The 26,118-nt window shown below is 39.2% G+C and overlaps 2 protein-coding genes across 5 annotated transcripts in view; one reads left to right on the top strand and one right to left on the bottom strand.

The window, feature by feature from the left end:
- Positions 1 to 1,507: 1,507 nt before the first annotated feature.
- Positions 1,508 to 4,940, top strand: LOC119060570 (protein FAM50A-like). The gene has a single exon (XM_037160766.2). It carries the CDS (start codon positions 1,625 to 1,627, stop codon positions 2,642 to 2,644), a length of 1,020 nt encoding a protein of 339 aa, XP_037016661.2. The 5' UTR covers positions 1,508 to 1,624; the 3' UTR covers positions 2,645 to 4,940.
- Positions 2,853 to 26,118, bottom strand: part of DMC1 (DNA meiotic recombinase 1) — a 32,137-nt gene continuing 8,871 nt past the window's right edge. For all 4 annotated transcript variants that reach the window (XM_037160764.2, XM_037160765.2, XM_053662158.1 and 1 more), the window contains 7 exons: positions 24,901 to 24,973; positions 19,373 to 19,464; positions 18,919 to 18,992; positions 18,682 to 18,796; positions 17,784 to 17,844; positions 9,151 to 9,267; positions 2,853 to 3,740 (listed from right to left, as the gene is read on the bottom strand). In XM_037160764.2, coding sequence (XP_037016659.1) covers positions 3,671 to 3,740; positions 9,151 to 9,267; positions 17,784 to 17,844; positions 18,682 to 18,796; positions 18,919 to 18,992; positions 19,373 to 19,464; positions 24,901 to 24,973 — 602 coding nt within the window. In that variant the 3' untranslated portion in view covers positions 2,853 to 3,670. The remainder of the gene's footprint in view (positions 3,741 to 9,150; positions 9,268 to 17,783; positions 17,845 to 18,681; positions 18,797 to 18,918; positions 18,993 to 19,372; positions 19,465 to 24,900; positions 24,974 to 26,118) is intronic.

The following is a 26,118-nucleotide window of genomic DNA, read 5'->3' as shown; positions in this document are numbered from 1 at the left end:
CCCTCCCTCCCTCCTTCCTTCCTTGGCTTTGGTTGTGTTTGTACTGTAAGTCTGATTTCTTCAGGGGTTGATTTACTTGAGGGCAACAAATGTTCTTTCTCTATGAAAGAAGCCATTTCTTTTTTCTTTTTTAAAAAGAGTTTGTTTATTTATTTATTTATTTGAGAAGGGAAGGGGAGGAGAAAGAGAGGGAGAGAATCGATTGGTTGCCTCTCGCATGGGCCCCAACCTAGAACCTGGCCTGCAACCCAGGCATGTGCCCTGACCTGGAATTAAACCAGTGAACTTTGGGAGATGATGCCCACCCAACAGTTACATGGGTCAGGGCAAGAAGCCATTTCTTAAATGGCCCTGAAGAATATAAAAAATCTGCTGTTAGATGACTTTATATATTCAGAGAAGCAGTTCTGTGGCTTAAGAAATGTAAAATGGAAAAAAAAAAAAAGCTTATTTCCCAGAATCCCACCCTGTGAACAATTCCACTTGTCTAGTTAGTTTCTATTTCCAAATCCCAGCTTCTAAACTCTGGGCATGCTGTCTTGAAGCTTATCCTTTTCACTCCCATTTTTAGAACTTATCATCCAAATCACACTACTGGCTATACAATCATCTGCTCTCTCATTCTTTCATATATTAGCCTTTTCTCTTAACTAGTGTATTAATACACTGAGGTCAGAAACTATACTTTCCCTGTATATTCTTTAGCACTTAGTATTCAATATACAATCGGTAAGTAAGTGACTTAATGGATAATCAAATGCCTTTGGTAACAAATGGTATTTTCAATACTTAAATTTTTATAAAAGTTGTTACAATATAAGAGATTGGAGTTTTGTTACTTCTTTTTTAAGTTTATAAAGATTATCATTGTACATATTACTTTAATTTAAAAATATTATTTTTACCACATATACATTTAAAAATTAGTTTATTTTTGTTTAACAATTAAAAAAGATATTTTTACACATTTCTAAATTAGTATCTGGGAACTTTACATTTAACTTTAATATTAAAAAGATTTTTAATTCTCCATGCAAAACTTTAAAGTAAAAAAAAAACAAAAACAAATTTAAAGTCGTGTTACCTTTATCGCCCCAAATTGTAAAGCTACTTACTTAATTGTAAAGCTCTTCATTGTTCCAATAAAATTCATATATCAAAAGTATATTTTTAAAAAGTAATCTTAACTTGTCAAAGAGTCAAATGATTTAAAATTTAGCTTAATTTAATGTTTGTTTTCTGTTGCTATAAAGGTGAATGCAGTTTGACACTGTAAGTTTAAAACAAGGTTTTTTGTGTGTGTCACGTAAACTTTCCTTCCTCAAAGGTCTCTCGCCTTCGGAAACGTATCCTCTGTAACTGCTCGAGGAGAAAACTGGAGGAAAGTAGGACACCTCTGAACTCTGGAACTTCCCTTTCGCCTGGTGGTCACTTTAAAAAGCTGACGCAAGAGGGGGCGGGGCGCAGCGCTGCGCCTGCGCATCTTCTAGTAGCACGTCACAGCGCCGGCGCCGGCTGACGGCAGAGACGCCTTGGTCGCCTAAGCGGTTGACTGTCCGGGGCTGTGGTCGCTGCTCTTGCTGCCGCTCCTGCTGCCTCTGCCGCTCCTGCTGCCTCTGCCGCCATGGCTCAGTACAAGGGCGCCGCGAGCGAGGCGGGCCGCGCCATGCACCTGATGAAGAAGCGGGAGAAGCAGCGCGAGCAAATGGAGCAGATGAAGCAGCGCATCGCTGAGGAGAACATCATGAAATCCAACATCGACAAGAAGTTCTCTGCGCACTACGATGCCGTGGAGGCGGAGCTCAAGTCCAGCACGGTGGGACTTGTGACCCTGAATGACATGAAGGCCAAGCAGGAGGCCCTGGTGAAGGAACGGGAGAAGCAGCTGGCCAAGAAGGAGCAGTCGAAGGAGCTGCAGCTGCAGCTGGAGAAGCTGCGCGAGAAGGAGCGCAAGAAGGAGGCCAAGCGGAAGATCTCTTGCCTGTCCTTCACTGTGGACGCAGAGGAGGAGGCGCCCGAGGAGCAGGAGGAGGCGGCCGTGCTTGAGGAGGACTTGGAAAGGGAAGAGGCCCTCGCGAAGAAGAGAAAGTTGGGGAAGAACCCGGACGTGGATACCAGCTTTTTGCCCGACCGCGACCGCGAGGAGGAGGAGAACCGGCTGCGGGAAGAGCTGCGGCAGGAGTGGGAAGCCAAGCAGGAGAAGATCAAGAGCGAGGAGATTGAAATCACCTTCAGTTACTGGGATGGCTCCGGGCACCGGCGGACCGTCAAGATGAAGAAAGGCAACACCATGCAGCAGTTCCTGCAGAAGGCGTTGGAGATCCTGCGCAAAGACTTCAGCGAGCTCAGGTCGGCCGGGGTGGAGCAGCTCATGTACATCAAGGAGGACCTGATCATACCCCACCACCACAGCTTCTACGATTTCATCGTCACCAAGGCCCGAGGCAAGAGCGGGCCCCTCTTCAATTTCGACGTTCATGATGACGTGCGGCTGCTCAGTGACGCCACCGTGGAGAAGGACGAGTCACATGCGGGCAAGGTGGTGCTAAGGAGCTGGTATGAGAAGAACAAGCACATCTTCCCCGCCAGCCGCTGGGAACCCTATGACCCCGAGAAGAAGTGGGACAAGTACACGATCCGGTGAATGCAGGGGTGGAGCAGGCTCACTTCCCCGGGTCCCCCCAGACTCCCCAGGGCCCGGGTCTCCGGGACTCCAGGACTCCAGGTGCATGGTCTACCCGATCCTATGACGTGACTGACCATCCCCTGCCCTTGCTGCTGTCGTTTACTGCTTTTTCTTTTATGATAAAGAAATGCACATGTTAGAGTCAGAGCACTGTGCTTTATTTAAAAAAAAAAACATTTTTGAGATAAAATTCACATAATAAAGTTCACCATTTTGGCCATTTACAAGTGTACAATTCGGGGTATTTAGTACATTGACAACGTTGTGCAACTATCACCTCTTACAGTTTCAGAGTATTTCTAACATCCCAAAGGAGACTCTGTGCCCACTAGCAGTCTCTCTCCCAGGGCCTGCCAGGCCCTGGCACTCCCTAGTCTATTTTCTATTAGGCACTCCCCTGGCACTCCTTTGCCTATTTTTTTAAATAATATTTTATTTATTTATCTTTAGAGGGGAAGGGAAGGAGAGAGGGAGAGAAATATCAATGTATGGTTGCCTTTCGTGCATCCCCTGCTGGGAACTGGCCTGCAGGGAACTGGCCTGCAACCCAGGGATGTGCCCTAACTGGGAATCGAACCGCAACTGACTGGTTTGCAGGCCCGCGCTCAATCCATTGAGCTACACCAGCCAGGGCTTCCTTGCCTCTTTTCTAATAGGCAAATCTATCTATGGATTTGCCTATTCTGGAAATTTCACATAAATGAAATCATACAATTAAAGGAAAATCTGCAGTTAGAACCATGTATTACTTTCCCAAGTAGTTTTCAGTAGGTTTATTCACTCATATACATATATATTCCTGAATCCACGTACAATGTAAAGTTATAAATCAGGAACTTTTAAGGTAAATATAGACTTAAATCCCATGCTGACTTTAATAACATGTGAAACAAACTCTTACTTCAAGATCTGGTATGTGAGACTGCTTTTCTATTTCTTCATCTCCTAATAAGCACTAAGAAGCAATTTGCATCAATTCACCACCTACTCCTTGGCATCCCCAATTCCTCCAGCAGTTATTGCGAAGGTGGCTTCATTTTCAGGCATGTCAGGGCTAACAGAATGCAAGGGAACAGAAATTTATAAAAAGCTCTATTTCTATAAATACTATGTTCATGTTACAGACATCACACTCCTATCTTGGTGAGTCTCCAGAGACATCTCAGAGTTGGTACAGCTAAATGTGGACTACAGAATTTACAAGTATTATCAACCCTCATAAACTATGGAGCAAGTTTTTATATATAAGGTTCTGAATGTCAAGAAAAATTACCCAAATTTGGAAATAGGCAAAAGGGATAACAGCATGCTTTCAATGCTTTCAGTGTGCTGTCAGGCATTTTGCAGCAGCCCCTAGGGGCTTATCTGATGCTAAAGTGCCTAGACCAATTCAGGGGAAACTGACAGTGAAGGAAAACAGGCTGACTAGCACGTCTTCCCAGCTTATCCAGTTCTGTGAGGACTCTGTGCTTTTCATTGAGCTCTTTTACAACTCTGTAAGTTGTAGAAAACTATGAGTAATACAATTACTCTTGTCCATAGAAATGTAAATTGTGAGGAGGTGTGTAATTGATTATTCTATAGATACTGTGATCTGTTTTTGATCAATTTATAATTCATCTCAGCATTATCTGATTACATATGTGTGGTAATTTGATTTTTTCTTTTGATCTGGTTATAAAATCTTATTAGTTGCTGCATTAATGAGTTGAATAAACTGACATTTTGTATATCAGTCATGCTTATATGCTCTTTAAAACTTATCTTTTAATTTATTCTAAAACTGTAGGGTAGAGTTAATTTGTAGAAAACTAAGAGCAATGCAGATGATTCCAATCTATAGCAATGGGAATGAAATGAGTTTCATTGTGTAGAAAGGCAACTAACGGATTTCCCTCTAGTAGAAAAACTTGAAATGTTACAATTTATTGCCTGATATTAACCAATTTTGCATTTACTAGCAAATTTATTTCAGCATTCATTTGACTACATAACTTTTCCTCAAATGATCCTTTGACTCACTCAGTGGTATCCTCACTAATTAGGGAGTTGAATAAATCTTTGACACATTCATTTTATATTTATTTGCAAGAAAGTCATGTTTTTAACTTTTTGGAAATCAGATTAGCATGTACTAGACCCTACAGATTTTACAAAAATGAGACAGTCATTACTCTCAAGAAGTCTAACGGGTGAGCTATGACATGTGGTATATATTCAAATTAAGCTGTTTCATAAAGTCAGCATATATGTTATAGAACTCTAAAGGAAGGGGAATGGGGAGGATTGAATGTGGGAGAGGAGGGAGGGGCAGGGCAGGGGAGAGTAATGGGGGGAAATGGGGACAGCTATAATTGAACAACAATAAAAAAAATTAAAGAAAGGAGACATTATGCCAGGTAGGTTGAGTAGGAAAAACTTCACAGATAACATTTGAAGGGTCTTTGAGGCAGAAATGGGAGTAATCTAGGTAGAAGCGACAGCGTTAAAAAAATAGAAAGCTGCTTTTGTGTATAAGAAAGAGGAGAAGAATAAGAGGTTATGTTTAGATACATTTCATTTAAGGTATTTTGGGATATTTATATATGAGTTCTGCCAGCAGTTGGAAATGAATAAAACTTGAGTAAAGGGTTGGACTAGAAATAGAAATCTCAAAATCACTGATCATGAAAGACTACTGCCACTTTGTGCTATTATTATATCCAGGTAATGGCAACTACAGTACTGTTAAAAGCCTCCTTTATTAAGTAGGTACTCTTTACTACGTGTCAGGATCCCTTACTTTATTTCATTTAAGCTTTATGATAACCCTGCTGGGTATGTATTATCCACATTTTACAAATGAGAAGACTGATGTTCAGACAGAAATAATTTGCCCAAAGTCACATTGCCAGTAAGTGAAAATGCCAGGATTGGAGACAAAGGTAACGACTCCCGAAGCTTTTAATTCTAAAGCTCATGTTCTAGGCTACTAGGCATACTGCCTTTCAAAGTTGGGTGTTTTTTAAAAATTTCGTTTGTTTTGTTGGGAGGGAGGAGATGAGGCAGTAAACTTTCCTGCTGGTAAGGTTACTTGCTTTAGGAAATAGCAGAGAGGTCTACCCTGAGGGCAGCTCAGATAATAGGCTGCAGATAAGGTAGGTTTTGCTAGACTAAAACTGTAGCTGAGTAGGAGGCCCTGAATGGAATTAGAAAATAACCTTTTAGACTTGGAAAATACTCAGTTGGCCTCTTACAAATGGTAGGAAGAAAAGCAGCTAAGAGGGAAGCCAAGCAAGGTACCTGCAAAGTTGAAGCAGGCTTTTTGTTTGTTTTGTTCTAGAAACAATAAAAAACAATAATTTCAGACATGTGATGATTTGTATGTCTTCATCATTTTGGTAATTATTTAAAATGTGTTCTTCCTCTGAATTCAGTAGTGTTCTTTGCTTTTAATGTCCACTGATCATAGATATGCTAAGTGGAATAAAATAAATGGGGTTTTTATTCACTTTGGTTTTAAAAGGAGAAAAATATACACTTGAGAGCCAACTATAGCTAAGGAACAGAAGCAGTTACTATGTGAATTCTAGGAAATGGGCTTGGTGCCTTTTTGTAGTCATTCCTGTATACCTGGGAACTCTTGAGAATACCTTTCTACTCAGTTCTTGGGGAACTGTTTTCTTTAACAAGAAATGTCTTTCTCTTACATGTGTATAAGGTGGTAGTTGAAGATGTGGAGGGTAACTATAGTGGACTAGCTGTGACTAGCCTAAATAGATCATCCCACATAAACTAAGAAATAGTATAAGGATTAAAAGTGCATATCTTAGATTCAGACAGAATAGTTTCTAATCTTACTCTGTCCTTTATTTGTTTATGGTTTGGGGCAGGTCCATTCATTTACTCATTAAGGGAGATCTTTATGGAGCACCTGCCTATCCCTGTTGCACACACTTGAGGTCTACAAATGAAAAAAATAGACAAATACCCTTGCCCTTGTGAAACTGTATTTGGGGGGAAGGAGAGACAGACAATAAATAATGCACATAATACATATATTATACGATATATTAGAAAATGATGTGTTTTAGGGAAAGAAAAAGTAGAGCTAGGTAAAGGAGGTTGGAAGTATGGAGGTTGGGAGGAGGCTAGTTGCAATTTTAAATAGGGAGATCATGATAGGCATTGTTGAAAAGGTAACATCTGATCAAAGACTTGAAGGAAGTGAAGGACATGACCAGAAAGTGGGCACTGTGGGCAAAGATCATTCCAGGCAGGGAGAACAATAAGCACAAATGCCCTAAGGTAGGAGTGTGCCTGACAGGTAGAGAACATCAAGGTGCCCACTCAGGTGGCAGCGTTGAGCAAGGGGGAGAGCAGGAGGAAAAGGAACAGGGCCATTCATGCAGTGCTCTATAAACCGCCGCAGATACTTGGGCTTTAATTCTGAGTTAAGATGAGGAGCCATTGGAGCATTTGAAGTAGGGAATAGATATGATCTGACTTAGTTTTACAAAGGATTGCTCTCACTACTGTGTTTTAAAATAGACTGTAGAGGAGCAATGGTTAAGTAACTGCTTGGGGCCTTGGTTTCCTCGTGTAAAATGGGGGTAATGACCTCTGTCTCTTAGGGTTGTTGTTATAAATAGTAAAATATACAAAGCACTTGGTGTAAAGCTTAGCACATAGTAGCCACTCAATCAGTGTTAGCTATTACTATTAGCAACATCTCTTCCAAAAAGTTCTAGGTCAAGGAGAATTCTTGGTGAGAAATCTTTAGGGACCAGAATGAAAACAGTATGTACTACAAGACTAGAAACTTAGAAGTTTTGACATTTTAAGTTCTGACTTAAGAACTTAGAGTTTTGACATTTTAAGCTCTGATCTAGTTTTGCTGTTTTCATTGAAATTTATGAAAATTTGACATAATTAATCTCTATGATAGCTTTAATTATCCTTCACTGAGTCTGCAGAATCCTAGTATCCTCTAAGGACTGTGCGAAATGAAAGACTTGTTTGTTCATTGGAGGCCTTAATGAAATAGACAAATGATCGAACACGAAGGTCCACTCACTTATTAATTTAAGAAATAGTTACTGAGTTCCTATTATGTGCCAAGTATATCTTGCTAGGTACTGGGGACATTAAAGGACCAAACCAGCTCCCTGTTGTGAGAGAGATGCACATGTAATCAGCTGATTACAACTCAGAGTGAAGAGCGGGAGGAGAGTCCTAAGCACAGCAATCCATCCAAGATATAGATGAAGAAATTTTAGTAAAAACATGAAAATTCTATTACCTATTTAACAAAAAAAATTTGTAGCAAATTTCTAGAGATTGCTGATGCTTCATAAACATAGCATTTGAGTATTGTAGTCTTCCGCAAGGCAGGTAATGAAAAGCAAAATGGTCTGAATAAAAACCACACAGAGGTGGAAACTGATTATTTACTATTTATTCAATGATAACACACAGTAATACGTACTGTGATTCACAGCAAAAACCAAATTAAGAGCTCACCTGATTCTGTTTTGGTTGATTCCCCCTTCCCTAGGATGAGGAGTTATTACACATCTTTGCTTTTTTGCTCAGGGTGGCTAATCAGTCAGTTACAAACAATGCGTGTCTGTGATGTCCCTGCAGAGCATCCCTGTCTTCACAGTATTTAATGTCTAATTATGGTGCCATATGCTGTACTATAAGTCACTGCCAATGGAACCTAAACTCCATGAAGACAGGGTCTTGTTTTATTGTTTGTTTGCTATCCCTAGAACCTAGAATAGCTGATATGTAGAAGGTTTCTTTTTAAAATTTATTGTTCATAATTCTTTCTTTTAAATTATTTTATTTATTTATTTTCAGAGAGGAGAAAGGAGGGGGGAAGAGAGGGAGAAAAACATCAATGTGTGGTTTCCTCTGGTGCACCCCACACTGGGGACCTGGCCTGCAACTCAGGCATGTGCCCCGACTGGAAATTGAACCCGAGACCCTTTGGTTCGCAGGCTGGCACTCACTCCATTAAGCCACACCAGCCAGGGCTACTGATCATAATTCTTAATCAAATAAGTAAAGTACTGTGAAAGACATAAGTATAATATAGGGTATAACCTAGACCACAAGTCAGGGGAAGTGAGGTATAAATTGAAACTTAAAGAAAACCATCAGAGAGAAAGGAGGAGAACATATTCCCAGCACTCCCTGTACTTTTCCTACACTTACCACATTTCTTTGGAATTGATTATCTCATTACCTAGCTTCACTGTAAGCTTTGGAAGGTCAAGGACTAAGCCCTTTGTCAATATAATCCCTGGATCCCTAGAGCCTAGTACATAGTAGGGACTTCCCAATGAATTGAGTATTTTTTGAGAAGGAAATTCAAACATGTAGCATCTTCTAGTGACACAATTAAAGTCTTTCGGGAGAGGCAATTTTATTTAAAACCATATGTCCAAGGATCTGATTAAGAATAAGAAAATACTTACCTGTCGTAAATCTTGGCAATTCTCAGCTCTCCTCTTCCCTTTCGCAAACTTATTCTTGTTGTTGAAGCATGAGCCAGAATGTGTCCCCCGATGGGTTTTTTGGGGTCTGCCTGAAAACTAAATAAAAAATACCTTTTCATGTTACAATATATGGTTTATATAGAGTCATATCAGCAATTTCAAGGCCACTTTTTGGTAGAGGATGGCAGGGGATGGAGTAGGTGTGTATTCTGAACAGAGGTTTGTCCGCTAACTTTGGAGTGGGGTAAGGTTTGGGGCCATCCAGTTCAGGCTTCTGAGATTCCTGTGAGAAACAGTTTATGTTCTGTTTGTTTTTTTAAATAGAAAAAAATCCCATAAATAAAATATTACTCATTGTCATAGGATAACTCTTGGGGTTAAGCAAGTTTTTTTCTTTGCAAAATACATTTATTTATTTATTCAGGCATTCATTTATCAGAAATATTTATTAATAGCCTACTATGTGCCAAGCACAATTCTAGCCTAATGAATAAGACTCTCCCACCCTACTCTCTCCCTCTTGGGAACGTGCCCACGCCTTGCCCTTTCCCTTCTTCCTCCCTGACAGGCACGCATCTCCTAAACTCTAAGGATCCCCATGGCTTAGCAACCAGGGGGGTCATGGGCAGCAGAAGCTTTGACTGGGCTAACCCCCTGATCCTGTCTTCAATGCCCCCTTTTCTCTGACCTCTCAGTGAGCCGAGCAGCCCTGCCTGGGCTCTCCTGTTCCTTCTTCTGTCCTAAGCCCTTCCTGGTTTCACTGTCCCAATTTAATAAATTTCCTTTCAAAATTAAAACAAAAAACAACCCCAACACCCAACCCTCCTTCATGATGCTGTGATGTAAGTGACAGCAGATTGAGAAGATTGAGAAACGTCCTTCTTATGTGTTAACTGTATGTTGGAAGCCTTCAGTATTGCACAGGTTATGAATTTGTAGTGAGAATAATCTCAGATACAGAACTTATAAAAATATCAGTGAAAATATCTGGGCTGTAGAAGGACTGATGATTCCATAGAAGGTAGACCAGTTAGAAGATCCTATCAATGGGGAGACAGGAAAGGATAGTCAGAGTCAGCTCTATGGGCAGAGAGAAGTTTTAACAGCTATGAACAGATGGTCTCTCGATACTGACTAATAATTCTATGTGAGCACGGTTAGCTTCACCTCCTTTTTTCTAAACGTTCAGTGATCTCCCAAAGTCCTATCTCTATTCTTGTCCCATCTTTGACAACACTGCTTGCTTCTTCGTCAAGAAAATGAAAGCTCTTAGGACGATGTTCTCTCAAGTCCTTCTTTTTATCTGCCACCTACACACTTATTTACAGTTGTAGTCATTCTTCCTCCTTCCTCTCAAACTTTTTTCTTATTTCAGCAACTCCTCCTACACCTCGATGCCTTTGCACACAAGGTTTCCTCTGAAATGAAAGCCCCTTTCCCACTGTGTCTGTTTATTTAGCTCTTACTCATCCATCATGTGCCATCCCTTCCTGGGGGCCTTGCCTGATCCCCTGGAATGGAACAGAAACTGCCTCCTCTGCACTCTCAAACCACTGCATAGACTCCTCTGTGAAAGCACACTAAATTACAATTTGTAATTCATGGGACTCACTCCCCCCATATTCTAAATTCTTGTTCATCTTTGTAATTCTAGTGCTTAGAAAAGTGCCCATAATATACCACAGAAGGCATTCAATAAATATTTTTGAATAAATACACAAGAGAAGACAGTTTGGGTCTCCCTAGTCTAGATCCTTTTGGACATAGATTTGTGACACATCTTTGGAGAAGCTAAAATTCTCCAAACTTTTTTAAAAAGGATTTAATTTATTTACTTTTAGAGAGAAGGGACACAGGAGAGGGAAAAAGAGAAACATCAATGTGTGAAAGATACATTAATTGTTTGCCTCTCACACACACCAACTAGGAACCTGGCCTACAACCCAGGCATGTGCCTTGACTGGGAACTGAACCACTGATCTTTCAGTTCACAGGTCAGTTGCTCAGTCCACTGAGCCACACCAGCTAGGGCTATAATTCAAGGAATTTTGAAGGGTGTCCTGACAGAAAGACAAATGTCAAAGGAGAGAATTTCTCCCTAATTAAAGTAATCTCCCAACCCTAGTACAGATCATCTAAAGAAGAGCAGGCAGCTGGACTCAGATATAGAGCCATGGTGTTTTGTTGGCAAACTATGATTTGCTGTTTCTAACGCGGTATGCTACACGCAAAAGGAAATAGGTTAGTATTGCTTGTTCTGGATTATTTGTGAAGAAGTTGAATGTTCAGAATGTCATCTCCATAGGAAAATGATTTTGAGTAAACTACATACGGAAATAAATGATAGCATTTGCAAAAGTACTAAGAAAATATATAGGGAAGATATGGGCAGAAAGAAGTACTTAAAATGAGTCATAAACTAGGAGGTAAAACTCAATCAAACAGATTGCAATATAGCATAACAACAGCCTTAGCTTTGGGAGAATGTCAAGCCAATTCAAATTTTACTTGTTCCATCAAAGTATTCAGTAGAATTTTGGGTCAAATTTATGGCTCTTAACTTTTTTGATAAGTCACTAATACATTGATAATTTAATAAAAGATATAGGCTCTCTCCCAGAAAAATGTACATATACCAAAATTTGCATATATGTTTAGGAGATTCATGGTTTCTTCACCCTCTGGTATAGTTAGGTATTAATAATAATAATAACAACTGAGATTTATTCAGTCCTTACTGTGTGGCAGCTCTTACTATTCCAACTCATGTAACTATTTCCCTCTGTTTGGATTCCATAGTTAGTAAATAACTTTGAATTAAAATTTGAATTCCTACAGGGGTCTGCCTATGAGGGGAGATGGCACCGGTCCTAAGAACCCCAAGTGTACTTACATGTTTCAGCATCAGTAAACTGGCCCTCTGACTTTGAGTCTCATGAGCTTGATTAATGTGAGTCGGACCCTAAGAGACAGACTTGTTCTTAGTAGGCTCACCAAATGAAATCTCTGCCTGCAGGGCCGGGGGCTCTGAACTCTGGTCAGTTCACCAGAGTAATGGCTACATATCCCTGCAAAGTCTCTCAACTGACAGTGTGCCAACCTTTCTCCAGGCATTTATAGCCCTGATATACTGTATACTGTGTGGTTTATGAACTTGGGAGTTAGATCTGGGTTCAAATTTTGGCTTATCAGCCAGACATGTGACCTCAAGAAAATTGTTTAATCATTCTAAATGTATTTCTTTATTTTCACTAGGGGATAACTGTGTCTAACTAGCAGGGTAGTTGTGAGAATAAAACAAAATCATTAGGTGAGGTACTAGCCCAGTGACTATAGTTACAATAACCTGCTTTCATAATCCTGACTCAAACACCTATTACCTTGGGCTAGTTACTTAACCTTTGTGAATCTCCTTTTCTCTGACTGTAAGAGAACAAAAAGATCTTATCTCTCAGTGCTGCAGTGAGGATTCAAGATATATTTAGTACAACTCACCCAGAGCCTACTATTGCTGGGAATTGTGCCAAATGAGTTCTACCCTTACAGTAATCTTGGCACATAAGAGATATTCAATAAGTGGTAATTATTATTATTTAACTAAACGATTCAGATAAAACAAGTAGACCAACAAATTCTTAAAGTTTCTTTGAACTTCCTTTGAACCAAGTCTTGAGGTAAAGTACACTGTTATAACATTCTGCATTCTTTTAGAGGGCTTTAATTTACTTCTATTTCTGACCAAGTAAAAACAGCTTCAGAAACACACCCACTCTCCTCCTTCAGCCTGATCTCTTATAGCCCCTTCTTTTACATTTTCTTTTCCTCTTCTTTTCTCCTTTTCTTGGGGGATGAGGGAGAGTGATGACCAAGAGGAAGAAATGAGGGTGGATATTAGAAATGAAGAGGTGTCAGGAAAGATGGTTTTACTTGTCCCCCTCTGGTTGAACAGAATACAGCCTGTCATATCACCGAGGGTAAAACCCAGAACAGCCTGACCCTCCAACTTCGAATTAGAGTGATGGGGTCATAAAGCAGAGGGTTATGATGAGGGCAAGGCACATGGTATCTTTCTGGGAATGGGATGAGGAGGGTGAGGGTTAGGATTAGGGTTAGTGAGAGCGTAACTTTGAAGTAGAAGATAAGAGGGTTAAAAAGCCTGGCTGTTTTTTAATTGTGTGATTGAGCATGTAAGTACTAAGTACTTAGATGTGAGCCTCTGCTTCCTCCTTTATAAATTAGAAATAATAATAGTATCTGCCTGAAATACTCATTGCAGTGGGGACCTTGGAGTGGCTGGACGAGGGCAAGCTTGAGGGACGAGGGTACTCCGGGGACTTTTGACTTGCTGAGGCGTAAGCTCACAGAATTTTTGAGGAGGGGTCCTCTGAGGAGAAGAAGACTGAGTGGGCATGCCCAAGAATGAGGAGGATGCTTAGCGATCAGGGGAAGATGGAGAGAAAAGAGTACTGCTGAAAGAGAAGAATCTGGGGGAAAGAGAAGAGATGGTTTCAAAAAAGGAGTGTGTTTAATAAGTTTTGTTAAGTAATTCCCGCCCCCCACCCCCCACACCTTGTTTCCTTCCACAGTATGCAGAAAAACATACATTTTTTGCAAGAGTTTGAAGGTGGAATTCTAGGGTTTTAGGGGGAGCAGCAGAAGGATGGAACGACACACGGAGACTGACTTCACAGGAAGAACGGGGAGGCCCCAGGAGGCGGAGTTCTGTTGAGGTGACATAAGTATGTAAAAATAATGCATGAAAGCACCTGGCACCTGGTAAGCAATCAATAAATATAAGTTCTCTTAATTTTGATGGGGAAGAATATAAGTTCATGTGACTTGGACAAGGTCACCATGCTAGTGATCCTGGTTTAATGTTTTTTTCTCTAACCATATTGCCTTTTAATTTATGCTACTCATGTTGAGTCACTAGGTGACATCCTTAGAGAATAAAGTGACTTCATATTTACAAGATTACAAATATTGTAAGATGATCTTTTGTTTTAGTTTCAGCAAGACAAATACATAAATGAAGTAGGTGACATTACTGTCTTATCTGCTGCTCATTTTACTATTTGCCCTGGTATTGACTCCGACTTTTTATCTCCAGACCTTCATCAACTGGGTCATTCCAGCTCTAAAATCTGTATCTGTGAGTCTCATCGAGGAGCTCCTACTCTGCTGTATCATATGGCAGCTCCTCGCCTCTATAATTTTGTTCCTGCTAATACAATGTGCCACCCAGATGGGATGTAAGCCCCAATTATTGTCAGCGTACTTGGGGTTCATACCAATTACAGTGATATTTCTCTGACAGGCTCAGGCAAGTTCTAGCTTGGAGTTCCTCAACACTGAGAAACAAAGGTATTTTCTTTATGGGAGCTTTTCTAACAGCGTTTGAAATCCTTTAGTTTAAACTGTCTTTTTTTCCCATTTAGTATGGTAATTATGTGCTTCATATGACATGCATTTAATTTGTATTGTTATAAGATAAAATACTTCAGAGTACACTAATTATGGCGAGCCCTGTTTCCTTCCAGCTCAGCTGGGTGGGGGAGTTGTTTCAAAGCAGAATCACCCAGCAAAAATACTGGGCTTTGCTGACTTCTCTGGCTCTTTACTAGGTTTCCTTCATTATAATCTCCTCTCCTCTCTCACTCCTTCAGTGATTTCCTTTCGGTCACCGCTCTATTTCTCTTGTCATTATCTCACTGGAGTCAATCCAAAATGGTTTTACCCTTTTTGAAACTTTCTACAAATAGAAAAGAACCCCTATTTGTGACCCAGTTTCCACTGATTTCCTTTTCCTTCTAACTCCAGACAGTGTTGGCCTCTTCAATGTCCCCTCCCCTCACCTGAAGAGAGTACACTGCTCTTTAACTCGAACTGTTTTATTTGAATGCAACCCACTGAGCCGGTGAGTCATTTTCTCTTTTTTAAAGCAAGCCTTTAAAATCTCTCATTTCTCTTCAGCTTAAAATTACCCCGTTTGTGAAGCACTCTGTGTTCCACATATAAAGTACCCTATAAACAGCAATGACCGTGACTGCTCAAGGATTGCCGATGATGTGTGCCCTGCCAAGACTTGAAAATTTTGAGTTAAATAGACATGATTTATTTTTCTTTTTTTCTGGAGGCAAGGCACAAGTCTTTTTTATTCACTAATGAATTCCCAGAATCTAGATACATACATTTTCAATAAATACTTATTGAATGAATTAAACGATGGAGTTCCCCTCCTCAATCTTTTTAACTTGTTTAATATCATTTGTGTAGTTAGTATTTTCACATTGGAATCTGCTGTGATTAAGTAGAAAATAGCCACTAGAGAATACTGGAAAGAGAATATTAGAGGTACACAAACTGCAGAAGATGCAGCAACATTCTTAGCATTAATTTAGGAAGTGCCTAAAGAGAGACACACTCATTTCAGTACAATTTGCAGAATTTACACTAGTGTATCAAATACCTTCTAATACATATGTCAATCTCCATGACTTATTTATTTTATAATTGGAAGTTTGAGGATGTAATGTACAGCAAAGTGACTATAGTTAAGAGTAATAAAAAATAACATACGCCAACAACTAATTTATCTGCTACTATTTGATGTACTGACTCTGTTTTACAGTAATATCACTTATTGCAACCATCAGAGTAATAACTGATGGAAGCAAGAATCTTTGATGAATATTCAAATCAATAGGTGAAAACTTATCATAGAACAAGGTATTTACATCAGTCTCAAAGTCTCATCTCACACATTACTCACTGATTACGAAGGAAAAAGGTCTTTTACAATGCAGAAATTTTGTGAACACCATCTTAATCACATCATCAAACTTAACATCACTAATAATGGGACAAACCACCCTATAGCTTTCCTGCCAAAAGTGTTTAACACTTTCAATAATGAGAAAAAAATCTACCCCAAATTGAGGGACATTCTGAAAAACAGTTGGCCTGTGCTCTTCAGAAACGTCAGTGTCATAATTGTCAAACAAAGGTTGAGGCGTTGTTCTGATTAAAGGAGCCTAAAGAGCCTTGGCGTGGTTCAGTGGAGTGAGTGCCAGCCTGTGAACCAGAGTCACTGGTTCGATTCCCAGTCAGGGCACATGCCTGGGTTGTGGGCCAGGTCTCTAGTAGGGGGCATACAAGAGGCAACCACATATTGATGTTTCTTTCCCTCTCTTATCTCCCTCCTTTCCCCTCTCTCTAAAAATAAAAATAAATAAAATCTTTAAGTAAATACATGAGCCTAAAGAGATTTGATGACTATATGCAATGCATAATCCTCCATTGATCCCAAATCTAAAGCAAAACAAAAAATGACAAGAATTATAAAGGAAATTATTGGCACAATTGGAGAGACTTGAATACAATTAGATAACCCTGGTATGCCAAAATTAAATTTCTTGATTGTAATAATTATATTGTGTTTATGTAGGAGAATGTTCTTGCTCTTAGAAGAGATATGCTGAAGTATTATGAGGTAAAGTGTCTTGATGTCTACAAATAATTCTCACTGGCTCAGGAAAAAAATTCTCAAATCTTCATCAACAAATGTACACATCCACAAAGATTTTATGTATGTGCACGCACACACAAAAGAAAAAAGTGGCAAAATGTTAACAATTTGACGAACCTAGGTGAAAGATACATGTGTATTCACTATACTGGTCTTGTGATTTTTCTGGCTAAAAAAATTTCTAAATAAAGTTATTGAAAATATCTCATAAAGCAATATTATAGATTCAGGGTTATTTTGATTGTTTACTGAGATACATAATCCTCAGAATTTAAATGGTGGCAACTAACCTGTCTTCAAATTTTCTGTTTTCATTATTCTCTTTGTGTCTGCATTCACTGCTGTCTTTCAAACAGAGCCATCATGTGGATAAATATCTCAACAAATTGTGCATATGCCTAACATGGACTAAAATTGTTTCTTCCGAAAGTAGACTTCCCTCATCAGACTTCTTATAAATACATATATCCTATAAATAGCCTGCTTTTTGCCCTGACTGGTGTAGCTCAGTGGATTGAGCGCGGGCCTGCGAACCACACGATTGCGGTTCGATTCCCAGTCAGGGCACATGCCTGGGTTGCAGGCCAGTTCCCAGCAGGGGACTCATGAGAGGCAACCATACATTGATATTTCTCTCTCTCTCTCCCTCCCTTCCCCTCTAAAGATAAATAAATAAAATCTTTAAAAAAAAATAGCCTGCCTTTTTTCTGTTTTGTTTTGTTTTTTAGAGGATAAGAGCTTACCAGTGCAATAAAAGACATTTGTGTAACTGGACTATAAGTTTTTATTTCTCTGGGATCTTTTTCTTATTATCCTTCAATATCCTTTTAGTTATAGACACAAGTGGAGCCCCAAGTATCTCTGCAAATAGTTAGTGCTTAATTTTATAAAGAACTAGAGAAAAGTAGGTCCTGGATAACAAAGAAATATTTGCAGTTATAAAGTAATATACACTGCAGTAGAGAGATTTGTGATGTATTTGTGCCCACATCAAGACTGATTATATCGGAATTATTTCTCTTCTACACTTTAACCCTGTGTTATTAACCTTTGTGAAATATGAAAGCAGAATTTTGGGGCTTACGTCATTGTTGCTCCTGGATCAGCTGTCATTTGATTGGTCACAAACACAGCCACATTATATTCTGCATCAAGAAATAAAATTAAGAAACTAAGATAAAGGCAAAGTAAATATAAAAATTCTTTGTTTAAAAGACACTGAAATACAGAACAAGGGGACAGTGACCAGAGGGGAGAGGGGAGGGAATTTAAGGGGAAAAAAGGGGAGGGATTTGGAGGAACAAGTATGAAGGACACAAGGACGAGAACTAAGGGGGGTGGAAATGGGAGGGAGGTGGGGAGCACGGGGTGGGGTGGGCTGGGATGGGAGAAATAGAAAACTGTACTTGAAAAATAACTAAATAATTTTTTAAAAAATTTTAATTAAAAAATTCTTTGTTTAGATTTCAGAGTTTGGGAATATTGTACCATGAATTTATTTTAGAAATAAGACTATATTCCGCCCTGGCTGGTGTAGCTCAGTGGATTGAGCATGGGCCTGCAAACCAAAAGATCGCAGTTTGATTCCCCGTCAGGGCACATGCCTGGGTTGCAGGCCAGTTCCCAGCAGGGGATGCACCAGAAGCAACCATACATTGATATTTCTCTCCTTCCCTCCTTCCCTTCCCTTCTAAAGATAAATAAATACAAATTTAAAATAAAATTTAAAAAAAAGAGAAATAAGACTATATTCCTAGTTTGATAACAACTTGATTGAAAGTTATTACTGTTATTATTTAGGTGCCTTATTTTATTAGAATCAGTATTTTTTATTTTTAAAATAAGAATGGCATTCCCATGAAGGTAATTCTGATTTGTGAAAATGCATTGCTTCCTGATGCTATTTTGAGCTTCTCTGCAAATTCTCACAGCAAACATTCACAAACCCATTCTGATGGTGCCATTTTATTTTAAAAACCTACCTTCTGAGATTTTTTGGAGGCGTGATAACATCTGGGCCAATTTTTGTTGTCGTTCAGCCAACTCCCCACGACCACTGAAATCCACTCGAAAAAGTGCCATTATTGAATCAATGATCTGCACAGAGTTAATGTAAAAATAAACATGCGTTTGGAAAGGAAGAAGTTAATTTGAATCAGAATCAACAGAAGTCATATACTAAATAGCTCTGTGAGTGAGCAATATTTAAAAGCTTGTACCAACAGCTTGAAGATGCCAGCTTCTTCATGGAACTTCGCTGCTACATAGTCAAGTAGCTCCATCTGATGTTCACCTGGTGGGAAATGCAGTGAGAAAACATAAAAGCTGGCAGAAGCAGAGGCTGAGATCAGCTGCGTCCTTGGGAGTAGGGCAAAAAAAAGTCTTTGAAGGATTTTCTTCATTATTTGTAACTTTATTAAATGATTTCATATTCTACCTTAGCATACATGCCAAATGCAACATTATTCATGTTATTCTCCATTTCGAAGATAAAGAATAAAATAATTTGAGAGTATTTTAATATCTAAGGACTTACCAGATGATAAAATTTGTGGACTGACTGAATTAATTTGGAGAAAAGTGAAACAGAGAGAAAAGAACAGTGTGGGAATGTTGTATCACTCGTGGAGTGAATCAGTGCTGCCAAGCATCCAGCTGCCTGGGGGCTCTTACTGGTATATGCACGTGCATAGAGGACATTGTCCAGCACTGCATCGTGGTCCACATTGAAGCGATCCGCAATGTCCCGGAGACGATCTGGACGGCTGGAGGGTGCCAAAATTAAGGAACCAACCAATTCCAAAAAAGTTTAGACAACAACTATGAAAAATAATATCACAAGGCAATTAACAGAGAGGCAAAACAATGTACCTGCAAAGGTATTCCGAAGGATACTAATAATCACTTCAAATCTGTACCAGATTTTATTTTTTGCAAGTGCCTCAATGGATACCTTAGGTAGTTATAATGGTTAAAGACATGGTGAGGCAGTAATGCATTTAAATATTAAATTATCTAATCTTGAACCATGGAAGCCAGTTCTTCTGGCCTGTAATACATTTTACAGATGAGAACACTGACAGAGATTAGGCAAATGACTCAGGATTATACAGCAAAGAGAGAAACGAGATACTGAGACTTGTGAATCTCTTTTGTTCTCAGTTCTATAAAAATAGATCTATTCTAGGAAGATAATATCACTTGAATTTATAATTCAAGTCACTTCAAAGTGAATTCACTCTCCTCATACTCCTTATTTGTTCAATATGGAATAGTTTAATATACCATTAATCACGTTTTGCCAGTGAGATAGATTTATGAACGAAAGGGTCAGAAAAGTAACTTCAAAGGTCAGAAGGGAATTACCAACCTTCTCCTAAAGGGGTTGTGTTAGCTTCCTGAAATTAATAAATTCATAGGGAGGCAAATTCAGAATACCTGCAAAAGGATTGTGGAAGATGCTAATAATCACTTATATCTATCTAAACTATAAAGGAGAAAAACATTTTTAGGCCTTTGGTGATCCCAATGATATGTCCCACGGTATGAAGTGAAGTGAGGAAAAATAAAGGGCATGTCTGTGGTCTCACTTCCCTTTGCGTTCATATAATACCTATTGCACTGTAAGTCATCATAAAACAAGGGCCATGTATAATCTTATTTGTGGCACTTGCAACTAGTTTAGTAAATATTGAATTGTCTTTAGTATTTCCTATAGATCCTAATGCACTACACAGGTTCTTTTCTTCAGAGCCTCAGTGACAGCCACTAAAATCTTCCTCTGCTACTGAGTACACCCAGTAGATGGTTTTGGTGGGTGTGTCAGAGAGGTCAGGGAATTAGAAGAGGCAGTAAACATTTCTTACCAGGTCTGTTTTCACAAAACTTGGTTACTATGTGACCAAAATTGTACTTATGCTGAAGGGAAGTTCAAATCCATCTATAAATATTTATTAACTGAATACCATATGGAATCAATTACCAGTGCAAGACATTATGGGGAATATAAGGAGTCATAAGATAATCCACACCAAAAAATAAGCATAAAACGTGATTAAGTAGGCAAAATATAAACACAGAAAAAGAAAAATATCAAGAGAACAGAATACATGTGAGAGACTGAAGGAATGAGAACATTCTGCTGAGACCCTCTCATGTCCTGTTCCTCCTTACTCCCTCTTGCGTAGGACTTGGCTCCTGTTTCTACCATTCTTGATAAGGACCAAATTGCCCAAACAGTGGTTTCTATTCTGTAAGAACAATTCCTCCCTCTACAAGAAGCATCCTTGAACAGCTACTTCTGGAAGTGGCTGGACTCCAGCTGAGCTCCTCTTGCTACAGCCCGATATAACATTCCACCCTCCTTCACTGAGTTAGAAGTTTTCTTCAGAGTCTTATGCCCAGTATTTCCAAATAAAGTATTTTGCGAACAGTTCTCTGGCTGTCTCTCTTCTACTGAAGTATTAGAGTATTTTGGATAGTAAATTCTGTAACAGATCAAGGAGAACAAGGTTTTCTTAGTTGGGTAATTAAGAAAGATGAGAAAAGGCAGGCCTTGGAGTGAGAGGCTTAGAGGATTTGTGTGATTCAAAAGACTGACTGTAAGGTGGGTATAGAGGGAGCAAACACCCAATGGGATAGAAATACACCATGCAAATTTGTCTACAGCTGGCCAAATGAACATTCAAAAGTGAGAGCAAAATGAAGCATTTTCAGAAATGCCAGGGCTCAAAGTTTACCACTTGGATTAATTTTCTGAAAAAATGACTTGAGTAGGTAGGTATTCCAGGAAAAAAGAAATACAGGAAAGGAGACAATTTGAGATGCAAGAAACCATAATGAATAAAGAAAACGAGAAACTTTATAGTGAAGTCTAATTCATTGGTGATATACAATGTTTTCAAATTTCAGTAGCAAAGCATGTTTTAGAGGCAATATACCTGACCTAGAACAGACTGATCTTCTTGCCTCTAATTGTGACAACAGTGAGTAATGAGCTTGGAGAGCTAGGCTGGCCTTCATTGTGAATGACCATATGACCTTGGGCATATCTTCTCTATTGTTAGTAAGAAATTACTCTGACCCTTATACCTCCTTCAATTACTGTATTGCTTCTTCTAGTCATTGCTGAATAAAACACTGCCTCAACGCCTTACTGTTTATCTGCAAAAAGTTTCCATCATCGTGCTCTACTGCAAACGTTCTCTTGGACTCCGGATTTCAAACCTCCATGATCTTTCTCGGTTTGTTCTTTTAGTCTGTCTGTCTGTCTCTTTTTGTGGAACATTGCTGACTAACTTTTCTTCTTGAAACCCTCCTTTTTGCTCATCTTTCATATCCAGATTACCTCCAACTTCCTCTATCTGCAGGTCCCTTTTTTCAGTCTTCCTTCTAAATAAACACTTCCTTCTAAATAAACACAAAGTGGTGTTTTCAGTTCTCCTCTCTTCTTTCTCCAGAAGTTCTCTTCCCCTTGGCTATTCCATCCAATTCTCTGGGCCCCATACCTTTCTCAAGCTGAGTCCAACATTTCTAACCGCCAAATGGATGTCTTCCTGTACCTCAGATTCAACACATTAAGATGAAATACTACCTTTTCTCTGAAACATGGTCTTCTTGATTCTTTCATTGGTATCACTGTTCTCCCAGTCTCCAGACAAAATCTGGTGTGGTTTCTCAAACCCTTCATCTTTGTCTACCAAATGCAGTCATCCAGTTCTGTCCATTTTTCTCCCTCATTTCCTTGTCCTTCTTTATTCCTACAGCTTCCAACCTACATCAGGTTCTCATTACTTGCCTAGAACATTGCAAAAATATATAATTAACACTCATCATTCAGTTTTAAAGCCTTCTTGTCTAAGAATCAAATCATCTTACCAACCTTACATTCTGGAATACCTTTCCCCTTCCACTAAACTGCAGGTCTCTCTGGTACCCAAACAGGCTCGGCCCTTTTCCCTTCTGTGCTTTCGTTCTTGTCATCCCTCCCCTGATTTTGGACCATAACTTTGAGTGAGTCAGAATTTCCTGTACAATTTTAAGTAAAATCTTTGGAGGAGATGATAAAAAATAAATAAAATGTAATTTCCTCTCATGTACTTTTGTCAATTTCATACCAAATCCATTCAGGGAAATGAAACCTTTTAAAATAAGAAGTGATTTGAAACTTGGTTTTCCTCATTACTGCTAGTTTACAGGATGACTATAAAAATAATATATTTCAAACAAACTCTTTTATAGTGATATTACTATATCGCACCGCTATGTTCACAACTTGTTTAAATAAAAAGGTTACAGGGGACTTCAGCCAAGATGGAGGCATAGGTAGAGACACACTGTGCCTCCTCACACAACCATAAGAAGGACAATAACAAATTTGAAAACAAAAAACAACCAGAACCAACAGAAAATTGAACTGTATGGAAGCCCGACAACCAAGGAGTTATAGAAGAAACATTCATCCAGACCGGTAGGATGGGTGGAGACAGGTTACGGGGTGAAGAGGACTCTCGGCAAGGCGGTGGCTGGAGGACCAGGGTGGGCGAAGCAGTGGCTTGCAGACTAGATGGTCCCATATTTGCGTGCAGATAAACGGGAAGAAATGACTGGGGAGCAAGACAGATGTGCAAGCCAGGGCCCCAGTGCGGGGAAATAAAGCCTCAAAGCCTCTGACTGAAAATGCCTGTGGGGGTTGAGGCAGTGGGAGAAACTCCCAGCCTCACAGGAGAGTTCACTGGAGAGAACCACAGGGTCCTAGAATGGACACAAATCCACCCACTCGGGAATCAGCACCAGAAGGGTCCAATTTGATTGTGGGTAGCAGGGGAAGTGACTGAAAGCCGGCAGAAAGTGGAGCAAGCAGCACTTGGACCCTTCCTCACATACAGCGTCACAACACGGTGATGTGGGTTTCGCTGCCCTGGTGAACACCTAAGGCTCTGCCCCTTACTACGTAACAGGTGTGCCGAGACACAAATGAAAGAACAGATCAAAGCTCCAGAAAAAATACAAGTGACAAAGAGATAACCAACCAATCAGATGCAGAGTTAAAAACACTGGTTATCAGGATGCTACAGGAACTCCACTGGGTACTTCAACAGCATAAAAAAGACCCAGGCACTAATGAAGGTTGTAATATGTGAAATAAAGAAAAATCTACAGGGAACCAACAGTCACAGGAAGGAAACCAGGACTCAGATCAATGGTTTGGACCAGAAGAAAGAAACATTCAACCAGAAAAGAATGAGGAAACAAGAATTCAAAAAAAATGAGGAGAGGCTTATGAACCTCTGGGACAACTTGAAATGTTCCAACATCTGAATCACAGGAGTGCCAGAAGGAGAAGAGGAAGACCAAGAAATTGAAAACATATTTGAAAAAATAATGAAGAACTTCCCCAATCTGGCAAAGGAGACAGACTTCCAGGAAGTCCAGGAAGCTCAGTCTCAAAGAAGTTGGACCCAAAGAGGAACACACCAAGACACATCATAATTACATTATCCAAGGTCAAAGATAAGGAGAGAATCTTAAAAGCAGCAAGAGAAAAGGAGAGAGTTACCTACAAAAGAGTTCCCATAAGATTATCAGCTGATTTCTTAAAAGAAACCCTGCAGGCAAGAAAGGGCTGGAAAGAAGTATTCAAAGTCCTGAAAGGCAAGGGCCTACATCCAAGATTACTTTCTCCAGCAAAGTTATCACTTAGAAAGGGAGGGCAGATAAAGTGCTTCCCAGGTAGAGTCAAGTTAAAGGAGTTCATCATCGCCTAGCCCTTATTATATGAAATGTGAAAGGGACTTATCTAAGAAAAAGATAAAAAATATGAACAGTAAAATGACAACAAACTCAGTTTTTAACAACCAAATCTAAAAACAAAAACAAACTAAGCGAACAACTAAAACAGGAACAGAACCACAGAAATGGAGATCACATGGAGAGTTATCAGTGGGGGAGTGGGAAGGGGAGAGAGGGGGCAAAGGTACAGAGAATAAGAAGTATAAATGGTAGGTAGAAAACAGACAGGGGGGAGGTTAAGAATAGTATAGGAAATGTAGAAGACAAAGAACTTATATGTAAGACCCACAGACATGAACTAAAGGGGGGGAATGCAGGTGGGAAGGGGTGTGCAGGGCAGAAGGGAATAAAGGGGGAAAATGGAACAACTGTAATAGTATAAGCAATAAAATATATTTTTAAAAGGTTACAAAGTGTTTTCTGTATCAATGAAGATAATCTTTCCTCCTGAGTAGCCACCTGCTCCTGGAAGTTGAGCTGTCACTAGGAAGCAATGGAAAGTTCATTAATATTAACATTGAATAAATGTATACAATTATATAAATGTATAAATTAACATGGGATTTATGCTGGTTGCAGTTATTTAGTCAAGCTAGCAAAGAGTATGTTACATTTTTATATTACCAACCAATAACAAAATTATAAGTATTCTGTCAGCAGAGTAGTAATTCAACAAAGAATGTCAGTATCTCTCACAAGTCACGAAAGCTAGTTCTCCTAAAGAATACAGATAGAATTTACTTTTTTCTTATGAGAAATAATTGCAAATATAATTTATGCTATATAACTCACTTTTGATTAATTTGTTTCTAATTTTTTTATATTCACACAACTTTATTACAGTATATAGTCAGAATTACTTCATTATATTATTATTTACTATTAACCTCTTACTGTGACCAATTTATAAATTAATCTTTATCATACATATGCACATGCAGGAAAAAACAGTACACATAGGGTCTGGTATTATCTGCTGTTCCAGGGATTCACTGGACACCTTGGAAGGCATCCCCCACTGGTAAGGGGTACAACTGTGTTATAAATCTCACTCGGAACCTTGTAATAGTGGGGTATAAGAACTATATTCTAAACCAAGGGTTGACAAATTATGGCTCATGGGCCAAATCTAACCCAATATCTGTTTTTGTAAAGAAAGTTTATTGGTATTTGTCTTTCACTGCCTGGTTTATTTTGCTTAGCATAATGCTTTCCAGTTCCATCCATGCTGACGCAAAGGATAGGAGCTCCTTCTTTCCTTCTGCTGCATAGAATTTGATTGTGTAAAGGTACCATAGATTTTTGATCCATTCATTTAGTGATGGGCACCTAGGTTGCTTCCAGCACTTGGCTATTGTAAATTGTGCTGCTATGAACATTGGGGTGCATAGGTTCTTTTGGATTGGTGTTTCAGGATTCTTAGGATATCACCTTTAACAGGAACCTAATCAACAAAATTCATGTCCAATTTTAAAACACATTTTCTTTACATGTGGTAATAGTTCATACTAAGGAATTATTTTATATTAGGTACGTGCATTATGCTCTTTATTTTTCAAAACAACTCTACATTTGCACTATCATTATTCCTATTTTACTGACAGGGACAATGAGAAAGGTGAAGCAAT

Source organism: Artibeus jamaicensis, unplaced genomic scaffold (assembly GCF_021234435.1).
Source record: "Artibeus jamaicensis isolate MK-2021 breed Jamaican fruit bat unplaced genomic scaffold, CSHL_Jam_final contig_233, whole genome shotgun sequence".
Lineage (NCBI taxonomy): Eukaryota > Metazoa > Chordata > Mammalia > Chiroptera > Phyllostomidae > Artibeus > Artibeus jamaicensis.
Note: the sequence above shows the minus strand (reverse complement) of the source record. Positions and strands in the feature narration are given on the sequence as shown.

Bases quoted from the DNA above. Each gene is read 5' to 3' on its own strand.
- LOC119060570 (XM_037160766.2), top strand. From the start codon at position 1,625: ATGGCTCAGTACAAGGGCGCCGCGAGCGAGGCGGGCCGCGCCATGCAC.